The sequence below is a fragment of the Myotis daubentonii genome, chromosome 11 (assembly GCF_963259705.1).
Source record: "Myotis daubentonii chromosome 11, mMyoDau2.1, whole genome shotgun sequence".
Classification (NCBI taxonomy): Eukaryota; Metazoa; Chordata; class Mammalia; order Chiroptera; family Vespertilionidae; genus Myotis; species Myotis daubentonii.
Window position 1 is genome coordinate 81,351,167 of NC_081850.1, and position 22,300 is coordinate 81,373,466.

General features: G+C 66.9%; 2 protein-coding genes and 1 long non-coding RNA gene across 12 annotated transcripts in view; all 3 read left to right on the forward strand.

The window, feature by feature from the left end:
- SEC16A (SEC16 homolog A, endoplasmic reticulum export factor) overlaps nucleotides 1-12,155 on the forward strand; it is a 29,300-nt gene extending 17,145 nt beyond the window's left edge. For 4 of the 9 annotated variants that reach the window (XM_059658508.1, XM_059658509.1, XM_059658506.1 and 1 more), the window contains 20 exons: nucleotides 741-838; nucleotides 1,151-1,232; nucleotides 1,418-1,535; nucleotides 1,706-1,817; nucleotides 1,966-2,071; nucleotides 2,675-2,815; nucleotides 3,596-3,709; nucleotides 3,872-4,064; nucleotides 4,553-4,759; nucleotides 4,970-5,052; nucleotides 5,852-6,001; nucleotides 6,814-6,894; nucleotides 7,247-7,303; nucleotides 7,425-7,536; nucleotides 7,853-7,990; nucleotides 8,208-8,302; nucleotides 8,855-8,929; nucleotides 9,324-9,383; nucleotides 10,104-10,181; nucleotides 11,083-12,155. In XM_059658508.1, the coding sequence (XP_059514491.1) occupies nucleotides 741-838; nucleotides 1,151-1,232; nucleotides 1,418-1,535; nucleotides 1,706-1,817; nucleotides 1,966-2,071; nucleotides 2,675-2,815; nucleotides 3,596-3,709; nucleotides 3,872-4,064; nucleotides 4,553-4,759; nucleotides 4,970-5,052; nucleotides 5,852-6,001; nucleotides 6,814-6,894; nucleotides 7,247-7,303; nucleotides 7,425-7,536; nucleotides 7,853-7,990; nucleotides 8,208-8,302; nucleotides 8,855-8,929; nucleotides 9,324-9,383; nucleotides 10,104-10,181; nucleotides 11,083-11,151 (2,169 nt within the window). In that variant the 3' untranslated portion in view covers nucleotides 11,152-12,155. The remainder of the gene's footprint in view (nucleotides 1-740; nucleotides 839-1,150; nucleotides 1,233-1,417; nucleotides 1,536-1,705; nucleotides 1,818-1,965; nucleotides 2,072-2,674; nucleotides 2,816-3,595; nucleotides 3,710-3,871; nucleotides 4,065-4,552; nucleotides 4,760-4,969; nucleotides 5,053-5,851; nucleotides 6,002-6,813; nucleotides 6,895-7,246; nucleotides 7,304-7,424; nucleotides 7,537-7,852; nucleotides 7,991-8,207; nucleotides 8,303-8,854; nucleotides 8,930-9,323; nucleotides 9,384-10,103; nucleotides 10,182-11,082) is intronic. The other 5 variants (XM_059658510.1, XM_059658511.1, XM_059658512.1 and 2 more) reach the window with 5 other exon arrangements.
- Nucleotides 12,156-12,827: 672 nt separating this feature from the next.
- Nucleotides 12,828-21,182, forward strand: INPP5E (inositol polyphosphate-5-phosphatase E). Of its 2 annotated transcripts, none has more exons than XM_059658517.1 (11): nucleotides 12,828-12,883; nucleotides 13,392-14,408; nucleotides 15,053-15,176; nucleotides 16,845-16,942; nucleotides 17,578-17,702; nucleotides 17,791-17,910; nucleotides 18,162-18,269; nucleotides 18,449-18,610; nucleotides 19,101-19,216; nucleotides 19,684-19,820; nucleotides 20,191-21,182. In XM_059658517.1, exons 2-11 carry the CDS (start codon nucleotides 13,603-13,605, stop codon nucleotides 20,321-20,323), a joined length of 1,929 nt encoding a protein of 642 aa, XP_059514500.1. In that variant the 5' UTR covers nucleotides 12,828-12,883; nucleotides 13,392-13,602; the 3' UTR covers nucleotides 20,324-21,182. The 2 variants fall into 2 exon arrangements, with proteins under 2 accessions (XP_059514500.1, XP_059514499.1); XM_059658516.1 differs by having other exon boundaries at nucleotides 12,852-12,926.
- Nucleotides 15,216-16,835, forward strand: LOC132212577 (uncharacterized). The gene is made up of 3 exons (XR_009447767.1): nucleotides 15,216-15,612; nucleotides 15,773-15,811; nucleotides 16,679-16,835. It is a non-coding gene; the product is annotated as an uncharacterized LOC132212577 (long non-coding RNA).
- Nucleotides 21,183-22,300: the final 1,118 nt, after the last annotated feature.

Below are 22,300 nucleotides of genomic sequence, written 5' to 3' on the forward strand. Positions count from 1 at the left end.
AGCGCGTGCAGAGGCTGCGGGCTGGGGAGAGTGGCAGAGGCCTCGCACAGGTGCTGGCACTGTGGACGTTCTCTCTGGTTGTGCCCAGTGGAGGGCGGGTCTAGGGTAGAGGGGTCCCTGTGGGCTGTGGGCACATGCCCAGCTCTGCGTGGCCCGGTGGCAGGGGTCTGACAACCCCAAGTCTTGGTGCTTGTATGTCGTGATAAGCTCAGGTCACGGTCAGAAGTTCTCTGAGATACCAGGTCACTTGGCTGAGGGGACGCGCTGCCCACGGGGAGAGGCGTCATCGCCCTGGGAGTGGCGTGCACAGTGGCCCAGTGGGAAGGACCTCTGAGGGTGGCAGCGCTGCCTCCCGGTGTCCCATGTCTACGGGCCTGCCTGTCCTAGTTATTAAAAATAAGTTTTTAACGTATTGATGTTGCGGAGAGGAGAGAAGTAGGACCTTGACTTGTTCCCCTTGTTCATGTGCCCTGACCTCGGTGCGTCGGGGTGGCGCTCTAACCACCGAACCGCCCGGCCAGGGCTGCTTGTAACAGTTTGTAAAAGCAGGACCCACGGCCACAGGCACTGTGATGGGGGGTGGGGGCAGTGGCACAGGTGTGTTCTGGGGGCCGTGGAGGCAAGTGTGTCGCACCACAGTCGAGCCCTTTCCTCTTTCCCGGCCACGCGGACGACACGCTCCCCGGCGCCTGACTCCATCACGTGAGCCTGCCACCTCGGCTCACTGCGCTGCCTTGCAGGATGCTTTGGAGGCCGCGATGAAGAACGGCCTGTGGGGTCACGCTCTGCTGCTTGCCAGCAAGATGGACAGCCGGACACACGCCAGAGTCATGACCAGGTACAGACTCGCTGGGCTGGCGGCTTCTGGGCGCAGCCAGCCGGTCCGGCAGCCGCACCTGGGCAGCTCTTCGAGGCACAGGGTCTAGCTCTCCAGAGAAAGCTGGGCCTCCCCTGCGCTGCGGGGCCGCGCCCTGTGCACTGCTCGGTGCTGAGCTGTCAGCTCGCTGAGCGCCTTGTCTCTCTCGGGCCTTTAACACTGAGCTGCGTGCGCGCTGAGGGGCGGGAGGCATCGGGCTGATGGTTGAGGGGCTGAGACGGGCCAGTCGTGTGGGGAGCCGGGCCAGGTCAGCTTCCTCTCGTGTCTCCCCAGATTCGCCAACAGTCTTCCCATCAACGACCCTCTGCAGACCGTCTACCAGCTGATGTCCGGGCGGATGCCTGCAGCGTCCACGGTCAGTGGCACTCCGTGGCTCTCGCGGCCGCGTGTGTGGGGACTGCTCTGGCGGTTTCATGGCAGGATGAGGCTGCCTTCCTTTCTGCCCTGCCCCTCGCTCCCGGAGCCCGACCCTGCGGGCTGGTGACACTCGGCCCGGGGTCACCCAGGGTAAGGAGTGTCCCGCTGGCTTTCTGTACCTAGTGCTGCGGCGATGAGAAGTGGGGAGACTGGAGGCCGCACCTCGCCATGGTTCTGTCCAACTTGAACAACAACATGGATGTGGAGTCCAGGACGATGGCCACGATGGGCGACACGCTAGGTGGGTCCGTGCAGACGGGAGGCCGTGGGCGTGGGGCACGGAGACTGCGTGCAGCGTGTTGGGTGGAAGGGACAGGACTCCGTGCCTCTGGCATCGCTGCCACTGGCTGTTCGCCATCTTTGATTTTGGGAGAACCCCCCGACCGAGACGTGGCCCCTGTGTCTTCTCAGCCTCGAAAGGCCTCTTGGACGCTGCACACTTCTGCTACCTCATGGCTGAAGTTGGATTTGGGGTTTATACCAAGAAAACCACAAAACTCGTCTTAATTGGATCGAACCACAGGTGAGGAATTGCATAACTGTGTGCCCCTCCCCGCCCCTCCCTCCTGTTAACCCAGAACGGAGCTGGGAGGCGGCCTTGTGGCCTGGCCGTGTGGCATGACATGCTGCTGGGGGACTGGCTCAAATAAGTTCACTCCTTTCCTCAACAGTTTGCCATTTTCAAAGTTTGCGACCAATGAAGCCATCCAGAGGACAGAGGCCTATGAGTACGCGCAGTCGCTGGGCATGCAGTCCAGCCCCATGCCCAACTTCCAGGTGAGCCCCGCCCACAGGCTGGTGAGGCTGCGGGCTGTGGGGTGGAAAATTCTCATGCAAAAGGTGTTTTTGGAAATCTTGGGGCGACATTGATCAGTAACGTTTGAGAATAAACCCTGTTGAATTGAGGATTTTGTTTGTATTTTGGGTCTTAATATTTAAAATCTTATAAATCTGGAGTATTTTGTTTCTATCGGCTATTTTTAGCATGATGAGGAGTGTTATCTGAGCCAGGAGTGAGTGTGTGAGAGTGTCTGAGCGTGTGTGTGCGTGTGTGTGCGGCACTTGCATGACCCTGAGCGAGGAGACCGGCTGTGGGACAGTCCGCGGGGGGCGGGGCTGTGAGCGTGTGCTGACTGCAGCCTCTCTGCTTGGACCTGGCAGCTCTGAGGGCTGCAGAGAAGGACTGTGCTTCCGAAGCTCGCAGTGTCCTGTGCTCTGACTGTCTCCAGGGGCAGGACGAGCTGCGGGGGGCGGGGTGGGGCCAGGGGCTGGGGGGGCGCGGCACCCAAACCGTCCAGTTCAGTTCTCAGCTGCGGGGCTGTGGGGCGGCTGCAGAGGGCGGTGCCGCGGGGGCTGAGCTTGTGTGTGTGTTTGCTCCAGGTGTTCAAGTTCATCTACTCCTGCCGCCTGGCCGACATGGGGCTGGCCACGCAGGCCTTCCACTACTGCGAGGTCATCGCCAAGGGCATCCTGCTGCAGCCGCACAGGCACTCCCCCGTGCTCATCAGCCAGCTGGTCCAGGTGCGGTCCTGAGCCGCCCCCGCCAGCCTGGGGTCCGGGCGCCAGACTCGGGGGAGAGGTCGGGACGAGTCACACACTGAGATGCTCTCGGGCAGCTGCTGGTGTCTGGCACGTTAGCGTACGAGTCCGTCCGTCTCCCGTGCAGAGACTGCGCCGGGAGCTCCAAGGCCAGAGCAGAGGTCGGTCCCGCCGTTAGTGGAGCCTGCGGGTCCGACAGCCTGGGTTTGGGTCCTGCTGACCCACTGCGGCCTGGTTTCCCCGTCCTGGGCAGTGAGGCAGCGTGACTGGCCCCAGAACTGTGGACCCTAGACGGGATGGGACAGCGCCCAGCCAGCGCCACAGCGTGTGTCCCCCTCCCGGAGAATGTGCTCGAGTGACACCTAGGAAGGTTTTATTGTGGAGGCTTTCGGACAGTTTGAGGCCAAGCTTGCTTCATCTGGTCCCGCCCACGGCCCCTCAGTTCCCCCCAATCCCCCAGCCCATCTCCCCACCCGATCAGAGTACGTCTGTGTCTACGTCAGTTCCGCACTTGGCTTGGCCAAGTCCAGTCTGTCGTCAGGTGGCGGCAGCAGGAAGTTCAGCTCCGGGGTCTGGGCCCTGCGGACCCCGTGCAGCCACCCCGTGGTCGGCTCCTGTGAGCGTGGCGTCCGGGCTCGCCCTGTGGCCCCACTGAGTGGGAGGCCTGCCGCAGGCCCGCTCGGCCCTGGGTGCGCCTGCTCCAGGTCGGAGCGGCTGTGAAGACACTGGTGGTAACGGGCCTGCCTTCTCCTGTGTCTCCAGATCGCTTCCCAGTTACGCCTCTTCGACCCGCAGCTGAGAGAGAGGCCGGAGGAGGAGTCCTTTGTGGAGCCTGCCTGGCTGGTGCAGCTGCAGCGTGTGGAGCGGCAGGTCAAGGTGAGCGTGGCTCCGTCGCGCTGGCACTTCTCGTGGCTGGTTTCCACCTGTGGTGCTGGGCGTGGACAGGACAGGGAAGGCGTGCAGGTGTGTGGCTCGGGGATGAGGCGGGATGGCTCCCACAGCCTGGCTGCCAGCGAGGCCTGAGCCATTTGTCCACAGGAGGGCGCTGTGGTGTGGCGTCAGGACCCGGCCTTCCCCCAGCGCTGTGCCAGCACCCCCAGCTCCGAGGTGGGACAGTACGATGGGCCAGGACCCGAGCAGCCCTCGCACCCGGGCACCGAGAACCCACTGCTGGCGCCACCTGCGCCCAGCGCCGAGCACTCTGGCCAGGGCGTGTGGCTGCTGCCGTCAGGTGAGCCTGCGCGGGGAAGGCCCTCGCCCCTTTCTCTCGAGAGGGCAGCTTCCAGACGAGGAGAACCCAGGGGCGCTTGTTCTTCCTCCCCCCTCCTCCCCCTCCCCCTCCTCCTCCTCCTCCTCCCCCTCCTCCTCCCCACTCCTCCCCCTCCCCCTCCTCCTCCGTGCTTATTCATAACCTTGCCGAGCTCAGCGGGTCCCATGGCATTGGATGTCCGGGGGCAGGTGGGTGGCCGGTCTGAGCCCCAGAAGCAGAGGTTGGGTCCTGCCGCTCACGGTGCCTCCCCTCAGCGCTGGCAGGTGTCTGTTCACTGCTCCAGCCGTGATGCCATCTCGGTGTGTCCTGCTGGGTGGCAGGCCCTCCTGTCTCTCGGGGAGGAGCAGGCCGTGCCGATACCGCACCACAACCGATCGCACCGGGGCAGCTGCAGGGACGGGACAGATGTGGCCTCGGCACCTCTGACTCTTCTCCATGTCCCCATGCAGCTCCGCCGACGCTCCCCGAGGGCCTGCCCGCCGTCCCTGCCGGGGTGCCCATGTTCCCCGTGCCGCCCCCGGGCCCTGGGGAGCCAGCACCTGGCTTTGCAGAGCCCTCTGGGCCGGACCCCACGGCCCGGTACCCAGGGCCTGGCCTGCCACCCAGCGCACCGTCTCTGCAGGAGAGCGCACACCTGCTCCGGGCCCAGGACCCAGGTGGGTCTGCGAGGTGTCGCCGCGGAGCAGAGCTGAATGGGCCTCCTGTCCCAGGAGCGGGCGGGGGAGGAGCCTGCAGTCAGGGTACTCAGGCCTGGTGCTCACGGGGCATGGAGAGGGCGCGGCCTTCGCATGCCCCCTCCGTGCCAGCTCCCTCTGTCCTGTGCCTGGCGGCTCCGAGGTCACAGAGGCCCTCTCTGCCATTGACAGGAGCGCTGCCCCAGGACCCCCACGGGAGAGGGTCGCTGGCGGAGCGAAGAGAAGAGGATCTGGGTGGCAAGTCTGAGAATGCGGTACTGGCTCCTCCCACCTCCCTGTGGACGAGGGCGGGGTCCTGGGGCTTCCGTTGCCAGTGGGCAGATAGTGCTGACATAGGAGACGGCCCTGGGAGGAAACGGGAGGGGAATGTACTGGTGTGGGAGCCGCTGCTTGGAGGAGGAGCAGCACTGGCAGCCGCTGTTACTGCACCGCACCTTTTCTAGGGGCCCCTATGGCCCCCCGGCCCTGCACCTGCTCTGCACGGGGTCCCTGCAGTCCCACCGGGTTCCTGGGAACAGACTCATCTTACCAGACCTGTTTGGTGTAAATACCACCTGTTTACTCTGATGCCCAGCGGGTGGGACAAATGCTGTCTACAGCCACTTCCTGGAACCTTCTCTAGGGTGCCCAGCTCAGCATGGACACCGTCAGCAGGCGATCGCTGTCGTTGAAACTGCACTGTGTGTTCTGCCATTAAGACGTTCTGTCCTGGAAGAGTAAAAATGAGAGTTAACTATTGAAAACAGACTCTGACCAGGGACATTTTTCATTAAAACGCCCACGGCTCCCTGACCAGTCTTTACGCTTGGGGCACGTGGAGTCCGTTTCTTCCGGCCCAGAGCCCGCCTTCTGGTCCCCGTGATGCCCCTTGATGAGCCGCTTGTTCTGTGGGCTGGCTCTCAGGTTGGCCCAGGGCTCCAGGGCTGCCCTGTCCCACCTCCTTCCCTCTCCTCTCCTCTCCTCTCCTCCTTCTCGCTTTCCGGCCTCTCAGGGATGTTCCGGGGCTCCTGGGCGGTGCCCCAGGTGAACCGGTTCCCGCGTTGCCTTGGACAGGGCTCCCCGAGGATGCCGCAGGACTTCGAGGCCCCCCCAGCGTGGGGGGGTGCCAGCCTGGGGGCCCTGCAGCCTCCGTCTCGGACGCCCGCTCCCACAGGGAAGAGCCCGGTGCCAGCAGCCAAGAAAGAGCCCAAGGAGCCTAAGAAGGTAACGCGGCCGCCTCCAGCGGGGCCAGCTCGGCTCCCACGGCGCCGGGCACCGGGAGGCCAGGGCCAGGCGGTCGTTTCTTCTCTAATTAAGCCAGACGCGTTTTCAGAGGAGCCACGGGGTGAGGGGCACAGTGGTGGGCGTTCTGTCTGTGCCCACGTGTCACACCGCCCAGCTCAGAGCGAGGGCCGTTCCTGCTCCCAGAGGCCCTGCGTGTCCAGGACTGTCCCCTCCCGCCCGGGGCGGCCTCTCTGCCTCTGTCTCACTGAGGAGTTCGGCCTTTGTTGGGTTTCGCCTGAAGGAGGCCTGTCCCCCGACTGGGGCGATCCGTGTGGCTGCCACCGTCCTACTGCCCTTCCTCCCGACGGGCGCTGGGTTTCTCCCCCCCGGGCACACCCGGCTCTGCTGGGCTGGTGGCGAGGGCACAGGCAGCTGGGCCAGCTTTGGAAGGCGCTGTAGGTGTGCAGGCCACCCTCCCGGCAGCCGCCCACAGTGGCACCACCGTCCAGGCCCTGTCCCGTGTGCAGGGCGGGAGGGTGCTCCTGCCGGCCCTTCTGCCAGGCGGTGACACTTGCTGTGCTTGCGTTGGCGTTTCCTGGTGGGAGTGGTGCTTGTCTGTGACTCTCCATCCTCGGCCGCGTGCGCTGTCCTCCTCCAGGCTCCCTGTGTTGTCAGGACTCGCAGGAGGTCCCCCCACATGTGGACACAGTCCGCGTGCTCCTGGCCGCGGGTCCTCAGAGCGGCTCACACAGGCTTGTCCTGTGTCGTTTCGCCCGGCCGCGCCCTCACGTGCTTGTCCTGGTTTGGTTCAGAATGCCGAGTCCTGGTTCTCGCGCTGGCTGTCTGGGAAGAAGAGGACGGAAGCGTACTTGCCAGACGACAAGAACAAGTCGGTGGGTGTCGCCCGAGGGGCCCCCGAGGGCTCGGTGGGTGTCGCGGTGGCGTGTCCGGCAGCGTTGTTGGCACTGTATTTCAGCTTCAGAACGACACACATACGTGTCCCTCCAGTCTGGGTCACAAAGGAGTCGGGCTAGCCCAGCGGTCGGCAAACTGCGGCCCCTTGAGTGTGGCTCTTCCATAAAATACCACGTGTGGGCGCGCACGTACAGTGCGATTGAAACTTCGCGGCCACACGCAAGGGGCCCAAGAGCCACATGTGGCTCTCGACCGCAGTTTCCCGACCACTGGGCTAGCCGCTCCGCTCTGCCCGCTGACCCTGTTCTCTGCTTTTCGCAATCGCGGCAGATCGTCTGGGACGAGAAGAAGAACCGATGGGTGGACACCAATGAGCCGGAGGAGGAGGTTCGCCGGGGGGCGGGGGGCTCGTTGTGCCCGGAGGAGCCCTGCCTCCGAGGCTCTGTCTGTGGCGCGTCCGGGCCTTTGGGCTCGGGAGCAGGTTTCTGAAGCCACTGTCCCTCCGCAGAAGAAGGCTCCGCCCCCACCCCCGGTGTCGCTCCCCAAGGCTCCGCAAGCTGCCGCCCCTGGGCCTGGCGGGCCCCCCAGAGCCTCTGTGAACATGTTTTCTAGAAAAGCAGGTAACAGTCAGGCCAGAGTGGGCGCTGGTTTGGATAACCGTGTGTCCTGCAGCCGTGCCGGGGACTGGGTCCTGAGTGGGACTGCAGGGAGTGCCCGCCACCCCCTGTGGGCGAGGGGTGCAGAGCAGGGTGGAGGGGGGCCCCGCCCCGGGGCAGGTGCCAGCAGAGGCGCGCCACGGGGGCCGTCCCGCAGCCGCTGGTGGGACGGGAGAGGTTCCTGCGGCTCCTCCTCTGCCGTGGGGAGGAGGCCTCCCTGCGGGGAGGAGGCAGTGGGAGCGGACGGTGGCACACCGCTGACTGCCGCCTCCCACCGTAGCCGGGAGCCGAGCGCGCTACGTGGACATCCTCAACCCGGGCGGGCCCCAGCGCACCGAGCCGGCGCTGGCTCCCGCGGACCTCTTTGCTCCACTTGCCCCGCTCCCGATCCCGGCGCAGCTGTTCGGACCAAACCCAGGTAGGCAGTGCGGCGGCACGTCTGCGGTAGCCCGCGCCTGCCCTGACCCCCCGGGAGCCGCTGGCCTTCCTCTCCCCGGAGAGGAGTGCCGCAGGGTGCAGAGGGCCTCATCCCCTCCCTCCTCGCGTGCCCTCCCTCCGCGAGTACATGCGTGCGGGTAGGTGGACACGGCCAGCTGCTGGGATGTGTCAGCCCCTCCCTGCTGTTTCCTGCACAGACGCAGAGGGAGCCCCACCTGCAGAAGGGTCTGGCAGGGAAGGGCAGGCGCTAGCTGGGGGTCCAGCCCTTCCAGAACCTTCCTCGGAACCCCAGGTGAGCGGGCGCAGTGGGACAGAACAGGCCCCGTGGGGGGTTGCCTCCTCCCCGGCCGGGAGCAGCTCTTGATCGTCTGGGCGTCCCCGGGACACCGCTCCTGTGCGCGGGCGACCGTCCAGTGGGGGCTCACACTGTCACCACGCGTGGGACGTGCTGGTGTCTCATTGAGGTCCCGGCAGGAAAGGTGTTTCCTGTGGAGGACTTGATGGGAAGGAGAGCGGTTCAGAGTGTGGGCTCTGAAGTCGGATCAGCCGGTTCAGCCCTGGTCCCCGCGAGTCAGTGTGTGAGATGTGGGAGTCACTTTTCCAGGCTCGGTTTCCTTCTCAGAAATGGGATACAAATCACACCAGGTCACAGGCACACAGTGGGACGCGGGACGGTGATGTCCGGTGCACCACAGTGGGTTCTTTGCTTCACTTCTCGGAGGAGCCCTCCATGGAGCAGGGCAGTCTGTAGCCTGGACCCAAGGAAGGCGCCATGTCACCCGCCCCTGCGGGAGGCTCGCTCACTGACCTTGGTAGTTGCTGCATTTCGTGTCCTTCCCGGCAGGTTGTGAGCCCGGCAAACTCGCTCCCTGCTTCTGAACTGGCCCCCTGCCCAGTGGACAGTCCCCAGGGGGGAGAGGTAAGGGCGCCCCAGAGTCTCTTCCTGTGAAAATAAGTGTTAATGGGCAGAACAGGCAGTTGAAACGCTTTCACAACTTGAAGAGTTGCTGTATCCTAAGTGCAATCGCACTGTTGTGAGCAGAGTCCCTGGGAGGGGTCTGAGGTCACAACCCAAGCTCTGCCCGCAGCCTGGCACGCCGATTGCTGCATTCCTTTGGGTGCGGCGGTCGGCGGCTCGGGCCGAGACCCGGACAGACCCCCCTCTAATGCGTCTTAACCAGACCTGGGCGTTAAAACGGCCTGCGAGGCTCCCCCGCCTCTTCCGCTGGAGCTCTCGTGGCTTGTAAAGCTCTGGGCTTGCTCCCCGGCTTGGAGCGCGGCGCGTTTGACTGTCTGCTCTCGCTGTTTTGCAGCTTTCGCGCTGTAGCTCAGTGAGCTCACTGTCCCGTGAAGTGAGCCAGCACTTCCCCCAGGTACCCGTGGCGGGCGGTTCTCACTGGACACGGCTCTCCTGGGTCACCTCCGTGTTCCTTCAGGGCGCGGTGCTGGTGGCTCACTAACGTCACCCAGGTGTCACCCAGCCGCCACATGACTGGGATGCAGGGTTCCTTTCTTCCAGCGTCTCGGCGAGTGTCCACGTGTAGATGCACTGACCATTGAGTGGACCCCAACGTGCCAGGGGTGGGGGATTGTAACTGCACTCCCTGAATTGGCTTTTTCCAAATCAGTGGCCTTGTGGTGTGGGCGTGGCCTTGTGGTGTGGGCGTGGCCTCGCTCTGTGAGCAGGTCAGTAGCCGCCAGGGTCAGTGCTCATCTGAAAGGAAGAATTCCTCTTCTGCTCAAGCACAAGCAGGTTCACGCTCAGCCGGGCGAGTGCAGCACGACAGGTGTCCTGTGGCCGCGCTGGGAAGGGAAGGAAAGGAATGCTGCATCTTCCGTGTCGCGCGGAGCCAGGCTTGCCCGTGACTGGTCAGAAGGCGTCACGTGGCCTTAGTTTGCGTGTCACCGCCCTGGTTCCGCGCTGGACACTAATGGCAGTCACTGCCGTGCCTGCTGGCTGCTCACCGCACTAACGCCGCACGCGCCTGGTCACCCGGTCGCGAGCTCTGCATGCTGCTTTGCGGCTCACCCAGAGTAGTGTCTGTGCTTGTGGCTGTGACATCCTCTGTTGAGCTGCGCTCTCTGGTTCTCAGGCTCCCAGTGACCACCCCCCGGCAGAGGCGCCCCCCGGGGCATCCGTGACGTTCTACAACCCTGCGCAGTTCGCACAGGTAAGCTGCGCGGTCTCCTGGGAGAGAGTGGGAGGCCCAGCGCCGGTTCCACCCGGCCTCGGGTCCTGCCGCTCCTGCTCCTGCTGCTGTGCCCACGGCGGTTCCCTGGCAGCGCCGGCCGTGCTGCGCCACCTGGTGGCCATGTCCTTCCGTCAGGGTGTTCTTTTTTAAAAATATATATATATTTATTGATTTCAGAGAGGAAGGGTGTTTCTGACTGCTCCTCCCACTCCCCTCCCTCCCCGGCTCTTGCCTCTGCAGCACAGACTGGTTGTCGGGTCAGGGGAGCTGGGGGACAGGCATCTGCAGAGCTCTGGGCATTGGGAATGGAAACCTCACCAGCGCCCTGGGGCACACCCTGCCTCACCGCCTGGTGTGCCCGCCGCCCGGTGTGCCCAGCCTCCTTACTCAGAGCCACCCTGCTGCCCTCTGCGCTGGGCAGCTGCCCAGGAGGCCCTTTCTTGGCCTCTGTTCCCCTCCCCCTTCCAGGGCCAAGGCCTGTTCCCGCCTGGGACCCATCTGTTTTCCACTTCAGGATGGGGTGGTGGCTCTCCCTCCCAGACCTCGATCTTGCAGCTCACCCTCCACAGGAGCCCTCAGCCTGCACGTCAGCCTGGTTTGCGAGGGAGCAAGTCGGTGCCTGTCCTTCTCCTCAGATGCTCAGCCCTTGGGATTGGCTCCCTCTGAGCCCCTAACAAACGGCTGCACCTTTAAAGGGACCCCAGGACCTGACCCTGACGCGGCCCGTGGTCGTGGCTGCAAAAACAGGGCAGAGCAACCTGCCCTTAGGGCGTCGGGTGTGCTGGCCTGTCACCCAGGCCCACGTCACAGCACCCTGAGCCCTCTCGAGGGGCACCCACCTCGGGGGCGGGCAGAGTCAGTGCTGTCCATGTCGTTTCAGGCCTCGGCCACCTCGGGAAGCGCCAGGCCTGGGAGGATTGGCCAGAGGAAGTACCCAGTGCTGAGGTAGAGGGCCCTGCTCCGTCAGCACTGGGGCCTGAGATTGCGCTCCACCGACACTCGGCTGACCGCCCGGCCCCCTCCTGTGCCCGAGGGACACGCGTAGAGCCACGTGCTCGCACCTTGTGAGGAAGAGCTGCCAGGTGCCCCGCAGCGCCCAGATCCGAGGACAGGAGAGACTTCGGCTCCCCTTCTACCTAAGAATGAGCTCAGGATAAGCCTGTAGTCACGTAGGAGTGTCGTGCTGAGCGCAGCCGGACGGACGCCCTTTGCTGCTGGGGAGCTGAGCTGCAGGGACTCAGGATGGCGAGTGGCTGCCAGGTTCGTCCCCAGTTCCTCTAAGACGCTGGAGGGAAGAGCAGGCCTGACTGAGCGCCCCGACGCCTGCTCTGCGGCCACTGGGCCAGCTCCCGCCCCGGCGTCCGCAGCCCCGACAGCAGTCGCTGGCGGGTGTGTTCACCAGCCTCGGAGGGAAGGCGGCGGCAGCCTGGCAGCCGAGCCTCAGGCGGAGACGCCGCGGTCAGCGTGGTGCGCTCCTCCCGCAGCAAAGCGTGTCTGCGGCCCAGCAGGACCACGAGGGTTCCTGCCGCCAGGGGCCTGGCTTTGTCCGCCCGCGAGGGAGGAAGGGCCGCGGCACAGCCTGGGTTCCGTGGGACTGGTCCTCGCCCATCAGCCGGTGTGGAAGCCGTGCCTGGGCTCACCTGTGGGGCTCAGCGAGCAGCCTGGCTGGGCTCCGGCAGAGCCGCTGTGGCTGCCAGCTCTGCGCCATCCAGCGACGTGCCCTCACCTGGCTGGCACTGCTGGCGACATCTTGACGAAAGTGGCTTAAATACCTTCTTGCAGAACCTCCTGAAGCTGATCTCTGCCCTGGTTCCCCCACACCGAGCCCGGCGGGGCTGACCTCCCACCGGACTCCCTCCAGCTCCACCTTCACGCCGGTTCGCAGAACCGTTCACCTTGTTAAGCCTGAAGGGCTGAGGACAGGTGGAGATATTTATAAAACCACTAGGAACTCATTCTGTAGTTCTGCCTGGTGTTTTAAATCTCAGCGGAGGGTCATGGGAATGTGGCCTGGGCGCAGGTCCTCCCGCTTTCCGGGTCACGTGACCGTCGGGGCACCCACGGGTGTGATGGGACCCATGTTCTCTCGCTGGGAAAGGCCCGGCCTCGCTAGGGTCCCGCTGTCCCTGTCCAGGGGTGGGGTTCCTGGGGCCTGAGACCTGCTGCCCCCGGCTTCTCCAGCCCTTGTTCTCTTAGTGACTCGATTCCAGAAGCTTCCCCGGAGGGGCTATTTTTCCTAAATGCAAATTGTTCAATAAAGTATTTTGCGCTCGGCGCGCGCACCTGCTTGCTTAGCTGATTGGAGATTGGAGTCAGTGAGCCCCAGACCGGTGGCCTTTCGGCTGCTGTTAGGTGCCTGCAGGGCCATGTTGCAGGGGCGCCTCCCCCCGGCTGCGGCCCGCGGGCCTGTTCCAGGCTTGGGCCTCAGGGGCCGCTCTGGGCGGTGGGTAGGTTCTCAGACCCCGTCCGCCACCAGGGGAGCGTGGCGGCCTGCGAAGGGGAGCAGGGCCCCCCCAACCCCCAACCCCCTCCGGCCGGGAGGGAGGGAGGGAGGGAAGCTGCGCGTGGGGCGGTCCTCCGGCCGCCAGGGGCGCTGCAGGCGCCTGTTCGGGGCGCTCTGCCCGCGGGTTGCGGCGAGCGGCTGCCGAGGCCGTGGGGCTGGCAGCGGGCGGCGGCGGGAGGTAGGGACGCGGGGTCCTGGGCGCCGGGTGACCCCGGGGAGAGGTGGGGGGCTGGTGACCGGGCGGGGGTTCTGGGCGGATTCGGAGCTCAGGGTCCCCAGGGCGGCTCAAGGGTCCGGGGTGCGGCGACCTCGGGGCGCGAGGTGGCCCGCGGGCGGGGTCCTGCGCGGAGTGGCCGCGGCGCGTGTCCCGCCCCCTGCGCTGCGGTCGTTGCCGCGGAGCCGCTGGGGTCGCGGCTGAGTCGGGGCCTTTGGCGGCGGCGCCGGCGGAGCCGCTGGAGTCGCGGGCGCTCGGGGCGGGACCGGGGCCGGCAGACCCTCCCCCCGGCCGCGCGGTGGCCCGGCCTGGGCCCGGGACCGGGGCGCTCTCCCGGGCGATGCCCCCCGAGCCCCGTGAGGAGCAGCCCCGCCGGGCCGCCGCGTCCGTCCCAGGAGGTAGCGCCTCCACCCGCCCGCCCGCCGCCGAGCTCCGGGCCCCGCCTCGAGCGGTGACGGCGGTTTTCCCTTAGGCCCCGGGGGCCGCGATCCGGGCTCCAGCCATGCCGCCCCCGGCCCCGCGCCTGCCGGGCCGCGCCGCGCCGGACCGGGAGCCCCTGCGGGTCCTCGCCGAGCCGCACCCAGGACCTCGGACCGCGCATCCCTGACACTGGGCGCCGCCGGCGGCCCCGGAGAGTGTTCCGGGTCGGCTTGGCCGCCATCGTGGGTGAGGGCTGCCGGACTATGCCCTCCAAGTCGGCCTGCCCCGGGCGCTCCGAGGCGGACCCCCTGCAGCCTGAAGGCAGGATGCCCAAGGGGCACCTGGTGGACACGGACAGGGACCTGGCCCCCGGCCCAGGCCCAGGATCCCCGGCCGCCGACTGTCCCGGCCCCGAGAAGTCCCCAGGGGTCCCCCTGGACATTCCAGCAAAAATCAGCCACGAAGACCCCCAGGGGAAGGCCAAGCCCTTCGCCCCGAAGCCACCCATGAGGCCCCGGCTGGAGCGGGCGCTGTCCCTGGATGAGAAGGGCTGGAGGAGGCGGAGATTTCCAAACAGCCAGGAGGACCTGGCCTCCCGCGATGGGGCCAGCCCCTCCAGGGGCTCCTCCCCCAACGCGGTCCCCGGGCCTCCCGCCCGCCCCTACCTCCCGCCCGGCCTGAGCACCTCCTTGCAGGAGATCCCCGCGTCCCCCAGGACTCCGGGCACCGGCGACAGGGGCCCCTCCTCCTGGGGTAACTCCCAGGACCTCCTGCACCAGGACAGGGCCTTGGCCGGGAGCAGCCCCCGCCTGGCCGGCGGGCTTCCCTCACGCCCACTACCCGCCATGGAGTGGAGCGTGGCCTCTGACTCCCTGCGGACGGCACACAAGGTGGACGCAGACCACGCCGACTACAAGCTCCGCGTGCAGACCAGGCTGTTGCGGGCCCACAGCAGCCTGGGCCCCGGCCGGCCCCCCAGCCCCCTGGCCTCCGACGACTGTTCCCTGCGCTCGGCCAAGTCCTCCTTCAGCCTCCTAGCGCCCATCCGAGCCAAGGATGTCCGCAGCAGGTAGGGCCCCCCGGGGTGGGGGGTGGGGGGTGGGGCTCGGCATCTGTGGCCTTTATTTTAGGGTCAGAGGACCGAGTGCTTCTTGGAATGTGTCCGGCGCATAAAGGTGGAGACTGACCGGGTCTCCCAGGCGACCCTGCCCAGGCTGGTGGAGGGAGGGCAGAGGCGGCCGGCTTGCTGCTGGGTTCCAGCAGGGCCGTGGCGTCTCCGGTGTCCGGGACCCAGTGTGCTGAGCGCCCGCTCCTGGGGCAGGACTGGCGCCACGGGCTCGGGGCTTTAATATTGAACCCACGTCGGCATTTCTACGGCCTGAAAAGAACCTGAATGCCGTCCCCACGGCTACCCTTCTGCTCACGACGCCCCAACACGGGCTTCTTTCTGGCTCCGCTCTCCCGAGGCCGGAGCTGTGAGTCCCCAGCTGGGGCTCCTGAGCCGGAGCTTCTCCTGGGAGCTGGCCTGGGGGTCACTCCACCCCGCGCCCCGTCCCCCAGGCCTGTCTCCCGCGTCTCCCCACACGGGCTCCGGCCTCCTCGGCTCCCGTCCTGACCAGGGCTGGGCGGTTGTTTGGAGCACAGTCCGGCCTGGCCCTGACCCGGGGCGCCCGAGGGGCCTCTGCTCGGACCGAGTGCCGTCTGTCCTTGCAGGAGCTACCTGGAGGGGAGCCTGCTGGCGAGCGGGGCCCTGATGGGGGCGGAGGAGCTGGCCCGGTACTTCCCCGACCGCACCCTGGCCCTCTTCGTGGCCACGTGGAACATGCAGGGCCAGAAGGTGAGCGGGCGCCCACGCGTCTCGGGATGCGGCCGGGGTTCCTGCCTGTTCCTGCTGGCCTCTGAGCCACACCCAGGACACCTCCTGCCGGTGGCCACCCGCCCCCCCCCTTCCGTGACTGGGCAGCCCCTCTCGTTAGAGCGCTTTCAGGCGGACAGCACATTGGAGAGGAAGGCCTCTCCCTCCCCACGCTGAACCGCTGGCTCAGGTCACCCTGGGCCCCAGGTCTGCCTCGGGGTCGCTCCTGTTCGCTCCACGGGGCCTGGCGAACGTGGAGGAGGAGGCAGGTGCCCAGCTGGTAGCCCCGCTGTCCTCAGGGCGCCACCCTCCCGTCCACAGGGTGTCCCTCTCTCGTCCTGGGCCTGCGGGACTCACAGGGCTAAATCTAGGTGGCCATGCGGCCGCAGGGTGGAGTGACCCGCTGCACCCAGGCCCGGTGTGCACGTGGGGGCACACACTTCGGGTCACGCTCAGGCCCGGGTGTGCACGTGGGGACACACACTTAGGTCAGGCTCAGGCCCGGTTGTGCACGTGGGGACACACACTTAGGTCACGCTCAGGCCCGGTGTGCACGTGGGGGCACACACTTAGGTCAGGCTCAGGCCCGGTGTGCACGTGGGGGACACACACTTCGGGTCACGCTCAGGCCCGGTGTGCACGTGGGGACACACACACAGGTCAGGCTCAGGCCCGGTGTGCACGTGGGGGCACACACTTCGGGTCACGCTCAGGCCCGGTGTGCACGTGGGGGCACACACTTCGGGTCACGCTCAGGCCCGGTGTGCACGTGGGGGCACACACTTCGGGTCACGCTCAGGCCCGGGTGTGCACGTGGGGGCACACACTTCGGGTCACGCTCAGGCCCGGGTGTGCACGTGGGGGCACACACTTCGGGTCACGCTCAGGCCCGGTGTGCACGTGGGGGCACACACTTCGGGTCACGCTCAGGCCCGGGTGTGCACGTGGGGGCACACACTTCGGGTCACGCTCAGGCCCGGGTGTGCACGTGGGGGCACACACTTCGGGTCACCCTCAGGCCCGGTGTGCACGTGGGGGCACACACTTCGGGTCACGCTCAGGCCCGGGTGTGCACATGGGGGCACACACTTCGGGTCACGCTCAGGCCCGGTGTGCACGTGGGGACACACACTTAGGTCAGGCTCAGGCCCGGGGTGCACGTGGGGGCACACACTTCGGGTCACGCTCAGGCCCGGTGTGCACGTGGGGGCACACACTTCGGGTCACGCTCAGGCTCGGGTGTGCACGTGGGGGCACACACTTCGGGTCACGCTCAGGCCCGGTGTGCACGTGGGGGCACACACTTCGGGTCACGCTCAGGCCCAGGTGTGCACGTGGGGGACACACACTTCGGTCAGGCTCAGGCCCGGGTGTGCACGTGGGGGCACACACTTCGGGTCAGGCTCAGGCCCGGTGTGCACGTGGGGGATACACACTTCGGTCAGGCTCAGGCCCGGGTGTGCACGTGGGGGACACACACTTAGGTCAGGCTCAGGGCCAGACGCAGCTGAGCAGTAGCGGGGGGCACAGCCTGGGGCAGGTGCTGACCGGGCCTTGGCGATGACAGGCCGGCGGGGGAGTCGGTCCCGGGCGGAGCAGGAGCCCTGGGAGCCGGCCCCTCGGACCCTCGCTAGGCGCTGCCTCCCCCAGGAGCTGCCTGCGAACCTGGACGAGCTCCTGCTGCCCGCCGAGGCCGACTACGCCCAGGACCTGTATGTGGTCGGGGTGCAGGAGGGCTGCTCCGACAGGTAGGCCCCCGAGCCTGGTCCCCCGGTCCCGTGTCCCGCCCCCCCCCCCCCCCCGTCCCTATGCACAGCGCTGCTGAGGTGGCCTGAGACCCCAGCACCAAGCTGAGCACACAAGCCGCCTCCTAACACGGGCTCAGACCTGAACTAAACGGGTTTCCTTCCGCTGAGCGCCGGCTGCTCTGAGGCTGTGGGTGCAGCGGGAGCAGCTCGGCCCCCAGGCCCCCGAGGGGCGTCGCCGGCCGCCCTGGGGCCCGGGGCTGCACCCCCCCCCCCCGGCCTCTGCCTGCCGTGCACCCTCACTCTGTGAAGGGTCCCCGGGAGCAGGTGCGGGCTCCTCGCAGCGGCAGGTGCCGTGGCCTCCCTCCCGCCGGGTGGGCCTGGAACTCTGCTCAAGTCTTAGCAGCGCTGGGACCCGGCCCACATCCCTGGAGCCTTGAGAGGCAGCGGGGTGACAGTTCCGCGATGTCCGGGGAGCCCCAGTCTCTGGCCCAGCAAACCCCTTGTGCTGCTCATGTCCCCCCATTCTTGCAAAACAAGGAGGCCAGACCGCGGGGCCCCTCTGGCCCCTCCTCCAGCGCCCTGGGGCGTGGAGCCAGGAGCCTGGTCCGCTGCCCAGGGCGCCGCTGTCCCCCCAGGCGGGAGTGGGAGACGCGCCTGCAGGAGACGCTGGGCCCGCACTACGTGATGCTGCACTCGGCGGCCCACGGGGCGCTGCACCTGTCGGTGCTCATTCGCAGGGACCTCATCTGGTTCTGCTCAGGTAGCGCCCGCCCCGCCCTCGCCCATGGGGGACACACTCCGGGTCGCCGGCCTCGGGCTGCGGCCGTCAGCCCCGCTCCCTCCCACAGAGGTGGAGAGCTCCACCGTGACCACACGCATCGTGTCCCAGATCAAGACCAAGGGGGCCCTGGGTGTCGGCTTCACCTTCTTCGGCACCTCCTTCCTCTTCATCACGTCCCACTTCACCTGTGAGTCACCTGCCCGACCCAGGCTTCGTGTGGGGACACTGAATGCCCGACCGGGAGGCGGGTGCCGGGTGCCGGGGGCCTCTGTGCGGCCGCCCTGACCTGCAGCCCCGACCGAGAGGCCCTGGCGGTGCCCCCTCCTGTGGGGGGTTCACTGCGGGCCCTGCAGCTGCGGGGTCTCCACCCTCACTGACCCGTGTCCAGCCCTGAGCCAACCCTGCCCCTCGGGGCTCCCCCTCCCCCCATCCCTGCAGCCGGAGACGGGAAGGTCAGCGAGAGGCTGCTGGACTACAGCAAGACCATCCAGGGCCTCGCGCTGCCCAAGAACGTGCCGGACACCTGCCCCTACCGCTCGGACGCAGGTGAGCGGGCCCCACGGTGCTCACGGTGCTCCCTGCCCGGCAGGCGCCTCTGCCCTGTGCTCTGGGGAGTTGATGGAGGCAGATGGGGGCAGGGGACAGGGACCGATCCCGTCAGATCCCGTCACCGCGGCTCGTGCGTGGGGAAAGCTGGGCTCATGCGCTTTCTGGCCTGTGCCCAGCGGACGTCACCACACGCTTCGACGGGGTCTTCTGGTTTGGCGACTTCAACTTCCGCCTGAGCGGCGGGCGTGTGTCCGTGGAGGCCATCCTGAGGCAGGACCCGGGAGCCCGCGTGCCCGCCCTGCTGCAGCTCGACCAGCTCGCCCGGGAGATGCAGAGAGGTGATGCTGGAGCGGGGGAGGGGGTGGTGACCAGGAGGGGGAGGCTAGAGTGGGGGAGGGGGTGGTGACCAGGAGGGGGAGGCCAGAGCGGGGGAGAGGGTGGTGACCAGGAGGGGGAAGGCCGGAGCGGGGGGTGACCAGGAGGGGGAGGCTGGAGCGGGGGAGGGGGTGGTGACCAGGAGGGGGAGGCCAGGGCAGAGGAGGGGGTGGTGACCAGGAGGGGGAAGGCTGGAGCGGGGGGGGGGGGGGGTGGTGACCAGGAGGGGTAGGCTGGGGCGGGGGAGGGGGTGGTGACCAGGAGGGGTAAGGCCGGAGCGGGGGGGGGGGGGGGGGGTGGTGACCAGGAGGGGGAGGCCGGAGCGGGGGAGAGGGTGGTGACCAGGAGGGGGAGGCCGGGGTGGGGGAGGGGGTGGTGACTAGGAGGGGGAGGCCTGCAGAGGGCGAGCCGGAGCGCCACGCCAGGTCTGAGCCAGGCCTGTGCCCGCCCCAGGGTCCATCTTCAAGGGCTTCCAGGAGGCAGACATCCACTTCCTGCCGTCGTACAAGTTTGATGTCGGGAGGGACTCCTACGACACCTCCTCCAAGCAGCGGACCCCGTCTTACACGGTGAGCGCAGCCGCGCCTGAGCCAGGGCTCGGGGTCGCCCCTGTGCGGGCAGTGCCCCGAGCTGGGCCTCCAGGGGCCGCACACACAGGGCCCGGCTGGGACTCTGCTCCGGCCGGGGACTGCGCTGCGTGCCCTCCCAGGGGCGTCCCGGTGGGTCCCCGGCCCCCGCTCTCAGGGGCCTGGCTCAGCGCACGCCGTGGGGCCCTCCCTGGACCACTGGCTGTCGGGGCCCCGTCGGAGGCAGGGGCGGGTTGGAACCTGGCTGCCTCGTCCTCTCCACGGGGCTGAGGGCACGGATGTTGCATCCGGGCGGCGGGGGAAGTGGCACAACTGCCTCTTCTGGCACCGGGGTGCCCGGCGATAAGGGGGTTTGGGGTGCGGGGCTCCGGGACGGGCTTCCACAGCAGGACTGACTGGGGACTCTGCTCATGTCACCGGGGGGACCCCGCCTCTGGCTGTCCCTGCAGGACCGGGTCATGTACCGGAGCCGCCACCGGGGTGACATCTGTCCGCTCACGTACTCCTCCTGCCCCGGGGTCAAGACCTCCGACCACCGCCCCGTGTACGGCCTCTTCCGCGTGAAAGTGAGGCCGGGCAGAGACAAGTCAGTACCGTCCAGGCCCGTCCACTCTTGGGGCGCGGGGCGAGGCGGGGGCAGGGACAGACGCCTTGCCTGCCATGGGGGTGCCAGCTTTGGACCTTGGCGCAGGCCATGGTCTCGGAGTCCTGCCCCCAGACAGGAGCCAGGTTCCAGGGCTCACGCGGAGATCACTGCCCTGGGTGGACCTGAGCGGCCGTCACTGGAGTGACTAACACAGGGTCGGGACCTGGCCCGGCCCCCACGCCCATGGGCTGGCCAGACCCAGTGATCTCCACCTGGCTCACAGCGCCAGCCTGGCTCAGCGTCCACCCTGGAGTGTGAGGGTGGGGCACCCGCGGGGCCCGCCCCCCTCCTGACGCCTTTTTCTCCACAGCATCCCGCTAGCGGCTGGCAAGTTTGACCGCGAGCTGTACCTGATCGGGATTAAACGGCGGATTTCCAAAGAGATGCAGAGGCAGCAGGCCCTGAAGACACAGCACGCCAGCGCCATCTGCACCGTGTCCTGAGGGTCTGCCCACGGGGGCAGGCACCGCCGCCGGAATCCCTGGCGAGGATGAGGACGTGCTGCCTGGACTGCGCAGCCTGGGGGACGCTGAGCACCCGTGGCCAGAGGCAGGCCGCCGTCCTGGCAGGAACCCAACGGGACTGGGCTGCAGCGGAGCCGGCCCTCACCTCATCCCTGGACCAGCCCCACTGCTCGCTTCCACGTTTCCCCGCAGACACCCAGCTTCCCTCTCCGCAGGCAGAGCTCGGGCCTGAGGATGCCCCACCAGACCTACCACCATCTCCTGGGACTCACGCCTCTCCAGCCAGCAGCAGAGCCTCACTCGGCCAGCTCACGGCCTCTCCAGCGTCTGCATCTCCATCCTCCGGCCCTTTCTCTGCACACACCTGGCCTGGTACCAAGGAGGCTGCTCGGTGGGGTGACCCGGGTCCCCCAACCCCACGGCACGTGCTGGGACCAGGTTGGTCACCAGGCTGAAGCCAGACGACGTCCAGGGTGTCCAGGGAGCGAGCGTGGTCCCCACTGCTGGGCCGGGACGGGGGCGTGGCCAATGTTTCAGGGCTGGCCCTGCCCTCCAGCCAGCGGCGGCGCCCCCACCACAGGCCTGTCAGTAGCAGCAGTGCCCTTGCCAGCCAGAGCTGCTGCTGGAAGCTTTGGCTGGCACCTCCTTGCCACTCAGGTTGGCACCACCATGTCTGGATTTCAAGGTGTTTAGACCGTTATTCCTTCCCGTCTGGTTCCATCTCTTGAAAAAGCATAGGCTTTGAATGTGGGGAAACCCAGGGCATTCGGTCTAGTCTTTCCAACTATTTATTTTCCATATTTATATTTTTAAATAAATGCATATTTTGAGTCTTTAACTTTCTGGTCAAAGTGTGAGTCTTAGACACAGCCTGTCTTCAGGCCGTTCTCACCAGAGCTTGTACGGAAAGGCAGGGGTGCTCTGGGCTGGCGGCTGACTGCGTCCCTCAGCCCCCGCAGGGCGTGCTCTGTCCCTAGTCCCTATAGGTGTGAGTGGTGAAGTCAGTGCCCACCGTGTGGCCACGTGACCACGTGACCAGCATCAGCCTCCAGAAGAGGCGGGAAAGCAGCAAACGCCACGTCGTGGCAGCAGTCGGGTGGCACAGCCAATCCCAGGGATCTCGGAGCTACGCGACCCTGAAAGCCGCTGAAGTGAACGTGCCGCTGAGGCTCAAATCAATTACCTAAAATCTCTTACAAAGCGTGTGGCAACAGGGACTGAAATAAGTACAGTTTTACGGTTCTTTCTAGGCATGGTCTGACCCACACCGTGGAGGAGATTTTAATGTGAATCTGAAAATAGTGTGGCCCAAGGTCACACTTCGTCTCTGGGGCGGCCACCACCCCTGGTAAGATCCTGGGTGGGAAGTGATTTGCTTCGTACCAGCCGCGAGGCTTTAGGAGGACGGAGTTCACTGGCCAGCCTCTGGAAGGGGCTTCATGCGGAACAGGACCGGAGGCAGGAGGCCGGCTGCCCCCGGGGAGCAGAGGGGAGAGAAGGGTGCGCACCTGGGAGCACAGGCACTGGGCTGTGATGGCTGGGGCTGGAGGGGTGGGGGGAGGGGAGCGTGGTTCTGTGCAGGACCGGGCACGGAGTGGAGAGGGTGGTCCCTGCTGAGGGAACTTGGTGCCTGGAGCCCTGAGGGTGGCACGGGACCCAGCAGGCAGGGAGAACTTAGGACCAGCCTCCAAAACAGACACATCTAGGAGTCGGCAGTTTCTAGAACATGTACAAAGCTGCCAGGTCGAAGCCCAATCCAGCCCCGCAGGAGGGCAGCGGGCAGGTGCCGCGTCCAGGCCACCACCTGCCTCCGGCCGTCCTGCCACAGCGCACGCCTGGGGGTGGCGGAGCTGCGGGACCGTCCATGGCCAGGTGCCTGCCCGTGTGGAATCACAGGGAGTCTAACTGCGGAAAGTCCGCTGCTGGACTGACAGCCCCGAACCCCGGGCTCCCTCC

What these genes read in the sequence shown, in the direction of transcription:
- INPP5E (XM_059658517.1), top strand. Translation starts at nt 13,603, where the DNA reads ATGCCCTCCAAGTCGGCCTGCCCCGGGCGCTCCGAGGCGGACCCCCTG. An exon ending in GGAACATGCAGGGCCAGAAG is followed by an intron (nt 15,177 to 16,844) that starts GTGAGCGGGCGC and finishes TGCCTCCCCCAG; the next exon opens with GAGCTGCCTGCGAACCTGGA. An exon ending in CAGGAGGGCTGCTCCGACAG is followed by an intron (nt 16,943 to 17,577) that starts GTAGGCCCCCGA and finishes CTGTCCCCCCAG; the next exon opens with GCGGGAGTGGGAGACGCGCC.